The sequence below is a fragment of the Mirounga leonina genome, unplaced genomic scaffold, assembly GCF_011800145.1.
Source record: "Mirounga leonina isolate KUSES-001 unplaced genomic scaffold, KU_Mleo_1.0 Mir_454, whole genome shotgun sequence".
Lineage (NCBI taxonomy): Eukaryota > Metazoa > Chordata > Mammalia > Carnivora > Phocidae > Mirounga > Mirounga leonina.
Window position 1 is genome coordinate 15,831,291 of NW_023270763.1, and position 9,977 is coordinate 15,841,267.

Genomic DNA, 9,977 nt, shown 5'->3' on the forward strand with positions numbered 1-9,977 from the left:
AATTCATTCTCCTAAGAGTTTGCTAGGTGGTGCTTTAGACAAAAATTCACAGAGGTTTGGTAGAACCTCCTCATTTACCCCAATCTGACATATGCATAGTATCTCTATATGCATAAATAATTACATTCAGAATGTTGGAAAGTGCTTTGAACAAAAGAACTTTGAGCAACATTAAAGCATAAATACTAGTGTTAAAACCTGTTACATAAATTAATTACTACTTAATTTATAAGGCATGTTTAAGTGCTCACTAGACAAAAAAATGGTTAACTATATTTAAAATAAAGAAATGTAATTTACCTTTAGAAAAATTATGCTTAAATATTTATATTAGTTATCTAACATTGTGATGAGTTGAAATACTCTAACAGGCAATCATGTATTCTCTGGTTTATATAGTTGTAATGCAAATTACTGGGGATTGGATTATTTCCACTTGTGCTAGTTTCCAAAATGTTGTTTTATTAATTGATATATTAAAAATTAAATTTATGAAACACAAAATAATATATTTTAATGAATACTAAATTTGGTTGCAATATCATGCACAATAAAATATATATAGTTCTCAGTAGTCCGGATATGACAAACACAGGAGAGAGCCATGTAAATTTATTGATTGATTTTAAATATTAACTAATTTGGTTTCATAAATATGGGGTATAAATAGTATTTGAGAACTAAAACATGCATAATTTTAATGCCTTCATGGTAGCAGGATTAATGAAATTATTTACTTTAGTGAAATTATATTACATTCTTTGTTAGTGCTCTGTGAAATACCTTGGGAGCAGTTTGTAAAATACTAACAATTATTAACAAAAAACTATGCCATACACTAATATAACATGTTAATTCACCGTTTCCTATTTATATTTTGGCCAATAAATTAAAGCAAATTTCCTGATCCAAAAATAAACTCTGTCTATAATAGATATGTACCATATAATCATAGTTACAATTACAAAGAATTAGATCTATTAATTATGACAACCTCTTAGCTGTTATTTTAAATGTGTTTTTCATGCATACATTCACTCAGGAATACTTATTGTGTGCCAAGGGTGGATAATGAGTGTTGTTGCTTTCTTATTTTTCTGCCTAGTGGAAAATGAAAATCACTGTGATTTTGTCAAGCTCCGGGATATGCTTCTTTGTATAAATACAGAAGACCTGAAAGAACAAACCCACATTCAGCACTATGAACGTTATAGGTGCTGCAAACTGAAGAAAATGGACTTTACTGATGTCAGCCCAGACAACAAGCCACTTAGGTGAGTTGAGGAGATCTTGTCAGAACAAGCTAATGGGTGATTTAGAAATCCCTTACAACCATGAGATTCAATCATTTGGGAATGAGAATAACTGTACATTTCACATTCTGGGTCATCCTGAATTGTATGTTTTTTAATCATCAGACTTAGATGGATAGAGTTATTAGCAGCAATGTAATTCAAAGGCCCATTTATATACTCAAATATGAGTATTCAATATGTGTATATGCTGAAATGTGTATCCAAAAGAAAAATATTATTTTGTTTTTATTTTTGTATTTTATATGAAATAGATGTTCATGGAGGAGATTTTCAAATATTGGCAAAGACTGATAAAGGCTGGCAAAGGATATTGAGAAGGATGGCAAAGGACATTGAATGTTGGATGAAGGAAAGAGGAAAAGCAACAGTAACATTGTGGAAGTCAAGTGAAAATAGTTAGAGAGCAGGTGTATTTAGATATATTTAAGAGGAATAGGATTTGTACTGCAAAGGATGATAGTGTAGTATGATCCAGGTATATTGATTTTTTAGGTTGAAGACAACCAAAATTGAACTGGCTATCTTAACTGAATTAAATTTTGAAAGATGCCTGACTTAATTTTTATAGTTTTATTTTGGGAGAAGAGATGGGCTTTTTAATAAAAATGTTGTGGAAACCAGATTTTTTTTTTACTCTCAAAGTCAATTTAAAAAAATGAAGTATAGTTGATACCCAATATTACATTACTCTCAGATGTACACATAATTATTTGATAACTTTATACATTATGCTATGCTCACTACAAGTGTAGCTACCATTTGTCACCATAGAACACTATTATAATACCACTGACTATATTTCCTACGCTGTACCTTTCATCCCCATGACTTATTTATACCATAACCAGAAGCCTGTACTTCCTGCTCCCTTTTGCCCATTTTGCCAATCTCCCATTACCTTTCCCTTTGGCAATCACCAGTTTGTTCTCTGTATTTATTCTTGTTTCTCCTTTTCTTGTTTGTTTGTTTATTCATTTGCTTTGTTTTTTAGATTCCACATATAAATGAAATTATATGGTATTTTTCTTTCTATGTCTAATATTTCCCTTAGCATAGTACTGTCTAGGTCCATTCATGTCACAAATAGCGAGATTCTTTTCACACACGCACACACACACCACATCTTATTTATCCATTCATCTATTGATGGAAAATTAGGTTGCCTCCATATCTTGGCTATGGTAAATAATGCTGAAATAAACATAAAGATTCATATATTTTTTTCAAATTAGTGTTTTCATTTTCTTTGGGTAAATAAACAGTAGTGGAATTACTAGAACCTATGATATTTCTATTTTTAATTTTTTAAGGAACCTCCATACTTTTTTCTACAGTGGCTGCACCAATTTACATTCCAGCCAACAGTGCATGAAGGTTCCTCTTTGCCACATCCTCATCAACATTTTTTTATTTTTGTCTTTTTGATTCTAGCAATTCTGACAGATGTAAGATGATATCTCATTGTGGTTTGATTTGCATTTCCCTGATGATAGTAATGTTGAGCATTTTTTCATGTGTTTTTTGGCCATCTGTATATTTTCATTGGAAAAATCTCTATTCATGTTCTCTGCCCATTTTTTATCAGTTTTTTTTTTTAGTGTTGAGTCATATAAGTTCTTATATCTGATAAAAGGTTAATAACCAAAATACATAAAGAACATTTGCAAATGTTTTTCTTTAAAGATTTTATTTATTTATTTGACAGAGAGAGAGCGATCACAAGCAGGGGGAGAGGCAGAGGGAGAGGGAGAAGTAGGCTCCCAGCTGAGCAGAGAGCCTGATGTGGGGCTCGATCGCAGGACCCTGGGATCATGACTTGAGCCGAAGGCAGATGCTTAACCATCTGAGCCACCCAGGCTTCCCTGCAAATGTTTTTTTTTCCCATTCAGTAGGTTACCTTTCCATTTTGTTGATGGTTTCCTCCACTGTACAAAAGGCTTTTATTTTGGTGTAGTCATAATAATTTATGTTTGCTTTCGTTTCTTTTGCCTTAGGAGACATAGCTAGAAAAATGTTGGTAGAAAATGTTGACCAATGTCCAGGAGATTGCTGCTTATGTTTTCTTCAGGGAGTTTTATGGTTTCAGGTTTCACATTTTGATATTTAATTAATTTTGAGGTTCTTTTTATGTATGGTATAAGAAACTGGTCCAGTTTCATACTTTTGCATATAGCTGTTCAGTTTTCCAGTACCAATTATTGAAGAGACTGTCTTTCCCCCATTGTATATTCTTGCCTCCTTTGTCATAGATTAATTGACCATATAAACCTGGGTTTGTTTTTGGGCTCTCTACTATGTTCCATTTTTGTGCCAGTATTATACTATTATTATTATTATTATTATTATTATTATTATTATTATTATTAGGATGCCTGGCTTTATTTTATTTTATTTTTATTTTTAAAAGATTTTATTTATTTATTTATCAGAGAGAGAGAGAGAGCACAAGCAGGGGGGAGTGGCAGGCCGAGGGAGAAGCAGGCTTCCTGTTGAGCAAGGAGCCTGATGTGGGACTCAATCCCAGAGCTCTAGGATCATGACCTGAGCCAAAGGCAGACACTTAACCAACTGACCCACCCAGGCATCCCTGCGTGGCTTTATTTTAAATAAGAACCTTATAAAGTGGAGGTTTCCCCAAATTTTATTATCAAAAGATGTGAAGAAGTGTGATATATTGAAAAGTGGTGGTAACAAGAAATCAGTAATATAATTGTTTCAAAATTCTAGTACTTTTCAGGCATACTGTCTATATATTCTTCAATACTACACCTTACTTTTTTTACATCTCATGATATAAAAATTTCTATTTCTATACATGAGGAAAATGTTGGTAAATGCCCTTACATGGGACTTATCATACAATATATATTTTTACAGGTTTATTTATATTACCATTTTAATATGAGAGTATTAAAATATTTTTTTATAGTTTTCAAGAGATCTATGAAACCAAAAGACAAAAGTTCTATGATCAATGTCAGAGGGAAGAAGAAGAACTGAAACAAAAGTTTATGCAGCGAGTAAAAGAGAAAGAAACAACATTTAAAGAATCTGAAAAAGAGGCAAGTATAGTAGTCTGGTATAATTTGTATTCACTTTTAGGAGTATTATTAATTTTAAGGGTTTTTTTATTATGTTATGTTAATGACCATACATCATTGGTTTTTGATGTAGTGTTCAACACCCAGTGCTCCATTCAGTATGTGCCCTCTTTAATACCCATCACCAGGCTAACCCAACCCCCCACCCCATCCCCTCTAGAACCCTCAGTTTGTTTCTCAGCATCCATAGTTTCTCATGGTTCTTCTCCCCTTCCGATTTCCCCCCCTTCATTCTTCCTTTCCTGCTATCTTCTTCTATTTCTTTTTAACATATAATGTATTATTTATTTCAGAGGTACAGGTCTGTGATTCAACAGTCTTACACAATTCACAGTGCTCACCATAGCACATACCCTCCGCAGTGTCTATCACCCAGCCACCTCATCCCTCCCACCCCCCACCACTCCAGCAACCCTCAGTTTGTTTCCTGAGATTAAGAATTCCTCCTATCAGTGAGGTCATATAATACATGTCTTCTCTGACTTATTTCACTCAGCATAATACCCTCCAGTTCCATCCACATCCTTGCAAATGGCAAGATTTCATTCCTTTTGTTGGCTGCATAATATTCCATTGTATATATATATATATACCACATCTTCTTTATCCATTCATCTGTTGATGGACATCTTGGCTCTTTCCACAGTTTGACTATTGTGGACATGTACCCCTTCAGATCCCTACATTTGTATCTTTGGGGTAAATACCCAGTAGTACAATTGCTGGGTTGTATGCTAGCTCTATTTTCAACTTTTTGAGGAAGCTCCATACTGTTTTCCAGAGTGGCTGCACCAGCTTGCATTCCCACCAACAGTGTAGGAGGGTTTCCCTTTCTCCGCATCCCTGCCAATATCTGTCGTTTCCTGACTTGTTAATTTTAGCCATTCTGACTGGTGTGAGGTGGTATCTCATTGAGGTTTTTTTTTTGTTTTTTTTTAAAGATTTTATTTATTTATTTGACAGAGAGAGAATGAGAGAGAGCACATGAGATGGGGGAGGGTCAGAGGGAGAAGCAGACTCCCTGCCGAGCAGGGAGCCTGATGTGGGACTCGATCCAGGGACTCCAGGATCATGACCTGAGCCGAAGGCAGTCGCTTAACCAACTGAGCCACCCAGGCGCCCTCATTGAGGTTTTGATTTGGATTTCCCTGATGTGGAGCGATGTTGAGCACTTTTTCATGTGTCCGTCCATGAATTGTTTAAGTTCTTCTTTGATTTCTTGGTTGACCCAAACATTCTTGAGCAGAGTGCTCTTTAGCTTCCAAGTGTTTGAATTTCTGCCAAATTTTTTCTTGTGATTGAGTTCCAGCTTTAAAACATTATGGGCTGAAAATATGCAGGGAATAAGCTCAGTCTTTTGGTATCTGTTGAGACCTGATTTGTGTCCCAGTGTGTGGTCTATTCTGGAGAAAATTCCATGTGCACTTGAGAAGAATGCGTATTCAGTTGTTTTAGGGTGGAATGTTCTGTATATATCTTTGAGGTCCTTCTGATCCAGTGTGTCATTCAAAGCTCTTGTTTCATTGTAGATTTTCTGCTTAGATGATTTGTCTATTGCTGAGAGTGGAGTATTGAGGTCTCTTACAATTAACGTATTGTTATCAATATGACTCTTTATTTTGGTTAACAGGTGGCTTATGTAGGTGGCTGCTCTCATGCTGGGGGCGTAGATATTTACAATTGTTAGATCCTCTTGTCAGATAGACCCTTTAAGAATGATGTAGTGTCGGGCGCCTGGGTGGCTCAGTTGGTTAAGCGACTGCCTTCGGCTCAGGTCATGATCCTGGAGTCCCGGGATCGAGTCCCACATTGGGCTCCCTGCTCAGCAGGGGGTCTGCTTCTCCCTCTGCCCTCTTCCCTCTCATGCTCTCTGTCTCTCATTCTCTCTCTCTCAAATAAATAAATAAAATCTTAAAAAAAAAAAAAAGAATGATGTAGTGTCCTTCTGTGTCTCTAACTACAGTCTTTACTTTAAAATCTAATTTGTCTGATATGAGAATTGCTACCCCAGCTTTCTTTTGAAGTCTGTTGGCATGGAAGATGGATCTCCATCCCTTCACTTTCAGTCTGGATGTATCTTTAGGCTGTTCACATTGAGAGTGATTATTGAAAGATATGAATTTATTGTCATCATGTTGCCTGTGAAGACCCTGTTTTTACCCTGTAAATATCTGTTCTGTGTCACTCTTGGAGTCTTTCTCCTTTTATAGAACCCCCCTTAATATTTCTGCAGGGCTGGCTTAGTGGTCACATATTCTTTCAGTTTCTGCCGGTCTTGGAAGCTCTGCGTCTCTCCATCCATTATAAATGACAACCTTGCCAGATAATGTATTCTTGGCTTCATGTTCTTCTCCTTTAGTACCCTGAATATGTCTTGCCAGCCCCTTCTGGCTTGCCAGGTCTCTGTGGATAGGTCTGATGTTATCCTGATGTTCCTCTCTCTGTACATAAGGAATCTCTTCCCCCTAACTGCCCTTAAGATGATCCTTGGTTCTAAGATTTGTGAGTTTTACTGTTACATGCTGGGGTGTTGGCCTGTTTTCCTTGATCTTGGGTGGGGTCCTCTCTGCCTCTAGGATGCGAATGTTTGTTTCATTCCCCAGATTAGGGAAGTTCTCAGCTACAATTTGCTCAAATATATCTTCTAGTCCCCTCTCTCTCTCTCCACCCCTCAGGTATTCCAATAATTCTGACATTGGAATGTTTGTTGGTGTCACTTATTTCTCTGATTCCATTTTCATGGTTTCTGAGTTGTTTTTCCCTGGCCTCCTCTTTTCCCTTTTTATCTATTAAATGGTCTTCCAGGTCACTAATTCGTTCTTCTGCCTCACTTACCCTAGCTGTTAGAATATCTAGATTAGATTGGATCTCACTGATAGCATTTTTAAGTTCTGCCAGTTCAGCTTTCATTTCTGTCCTTAGAGACTCTATGTTGCCATTAATCAATTTCTCCATTCTAGATATTGTGTTCACAACTGCTACCCTGAATTCCATCTCTGACATCTTGGTTATATCTGTAACCACTTGTAAATCTGTGGCATAAATCATAATCTCTGAGTCTTTGCTATTTTGGGGGTTCCTCCTCCTAGTCATTCTGTTGATGGGTGGTTGAGGGAATATACAGAGTCCAAATTATTGACCACCATCAAAGCAAGATGTACCTGTTTTCTAGGGACCTTAGGGTTGCTGGCCTCTTGTTTTCCCAGCCTATCTTCTGGGGGAGGGCCCTGCTGTGCTGTTAGTCAGGCAACCCTGTTTAGGTAAAGTTGCCCTGCCCCTTGTGGGGGTGGATGGGCTCAGTGAAAACCGTTTTGGGGGGGCTTTTGTTCTCTGGCAGCTTTCCTTGGTGGCTTTCTGCATCTCTTCTGAGAGTCAGAGCAGAAAAGACCATTTTCAACCCTCTCCCTCAGAGCAGAGATCACAGTCTGTTCTTCAGTGAGCTCTCCAGGCCACACTATCTCCATTTCTGTCTGTGCTGCTATAAACTGCAGCATCCTGGGTTGTGCGCCCTTCAGCAGGGTTCCCAGTCCTTGCCTCCAGATCGGGGCATGGGGGCACGTCTCTGCCCTTTGTGCTCCTAAAACCACCAGCTGCTCCGTTTGCACACACGGCCCCGCTGCTCAAGGTTTCAGTCCAGGGGACTGCCCTAAAGTCTTTTCCGTGCTCCTACTGGTCTGCGAGTCTGTGCCCTGTCCCCAGCCTGGGAGGTTATCAATCACCGGCAGTGTATGATCCTCACGGCTCCCTACCCCTTCCGTTTATCTTTGGATATGTGCCTGCAGAATGACGGCTCCCTGCTTCATACCTCGAAAACAACTCCTTGCAATATTCTGTTTGTAGAGATCCTGATATATCTTCTTACATCTCAGGCTGATTTCATGGGTGTTCAGAGTGGTCTGGTAGATATCCAGCTTAATTCCTGGGACCGGTTGGAATAGGTTCCCCTACTCCTCCGCCATCTTTTTCGGGAAAAACTTCACCTAGGAATTTCTAAAAGCAGTGATACTCAGGTTTCCACTCCAGATAGTCAGATGCAACTGATCTGTGTGCAACCTGTGCATTGGGAGACTTGCAAGCTTACTGAATGATTCTAATGGTCATCTAGAGTTGAGAACCACTAGTATGACAACGTGCTTGTGTTCTTCACAGCCCTATATAAGCCAGCTAATTAATATTGTGGCAGTTTAAGCACCCAGTTGTTGTTTTTTTTTTTCAAAATGTTAAACTGAAGATAAGGGTCCTATGTATTTTTATGCCACAGTAGACATAGCTTTAAAAATCATATGTCCTCTGATGCATACAAGCAATGCTTATGTTGAATAAAGTCATGCTAAAGACCCAGGCCTTTCTCTAATGGAAACTCTAGGTGATATTGTTTCCTTTTTATGGTTAGTTAAGCTCATTTTAAGTCCCACAGATAAAATAAGATCTCAGAAGCAAATAAAAAGTAACTGAATGAGATTTTTGTTTCTTCCTATAATTATGCTAATATTACTTAACAAGGAAATTATCAGACTTTCTTTCAAAATGCTTTTATGAATTAAAATGTCAGGAAATATTTTATAATCCATGTCATATTTTAATGTATGTAATTTTAGTGGACTTGGATATATTAAATTTTACTCAAAGAGATTTATGGGAAAATGTAGAGTTATGGGAAAATGTAGAGTTAAAAATATATACCTCATTAGGAAATATTTCTACAATTAAGTGTTTTTCATAACTTTGTGTTTTATTACATTTGGTTCAATGGGGACACATTTAAAATTAAAAGAAAGAAGTTCTATAGCTGATTTTTTACTTTAAATATGAAATTTTGAAACTGTCATTAAGATCAAGCTCTACTTTGATGTAGGCTATGTTTGATAACCAGTAGAAAAGACAAGCATGTCCCTGGGAATGTGCCACCATAGGGTACTTTGAGTCATAACTGCACATTTGTTTCACAGCTACAGGAAAAGTTTGAGCATCTTAAAAGAGCCCAACAAGAGGAGACCATGAAACTTGAGGAGGAGAGAAGACAACTGGAAGAAGAAATAATAGATTTTTATAAAATGAAGGCTGTTTCTGAAACCTTACAGACTCAAGTGTGCACCAATATAAAGAAGGAGAAAGAGCGTAAGAAATAGCCTTCTTTTATCTTTCTGTGTATGGTAGAACCCTATCATTTCTATCTTCCTGTGAGATGATCTTTATAGTACCTAAGTGAACTAATTTTTAAAATTTGTTTTCTTATTGTATATATTTCCCAACTAGAATGTTAACTCCTCAAGAGCAGGTACCCTGACCATCTTGTTAGATTCTATATCCTCAGTGTTTATAATAAAGACTAGCACAGAGTTTCCACTCAATAAATATTTGCTAAAATGAAAAAAAAAGTCAAAGGAATATATAGCACAGTGTAAATAGTGTTCATTAGCTGTGGGATTTTATTTTTACCATAACTCCGGATGCACTTCCAGTGTACATTTTTAAATATATCTAAATATAAGTAGGGGATTTATTTAAAAAAAAAAAAAAAACCAAAAAGAACTAGGGGATTCATTCATGAGCCATAGGC

At 36.8% G+C, this 9,977-nt stretch overlaps 1 protein-coding gene across 1 annotated transcript in view; it reads left to right on the plus strand.

Moving 5' to 3' along the window:
- SEPTIN14 (septin 14) overlaps positions 1-9,755 on the plus strand; it is a 37,570-nt gene extending 27,815 nt beyond the window's left edge. Inside the window, exons 5-7 of the mRNA XM_034988159.1 lie at positions 1,106-1,274; positions 4,246-4,378; positions 9,367-9,755. Of these exons, the coding sequence (XP_034844050.1) occupies positions 1,106-1,274; positions 4,246-4,378; positions 9,367-9,546 (482 nt within the window). The 3' untranslated portion in view covers positions 9,547-9,755. The remainder of the gene's footprint in view (positions 1-1,105; positions 1,275-4,245; positions 4,379-9,366) is intronic.
- Positions 9,756-9,977: the final 222 nt, after the last annotated feature.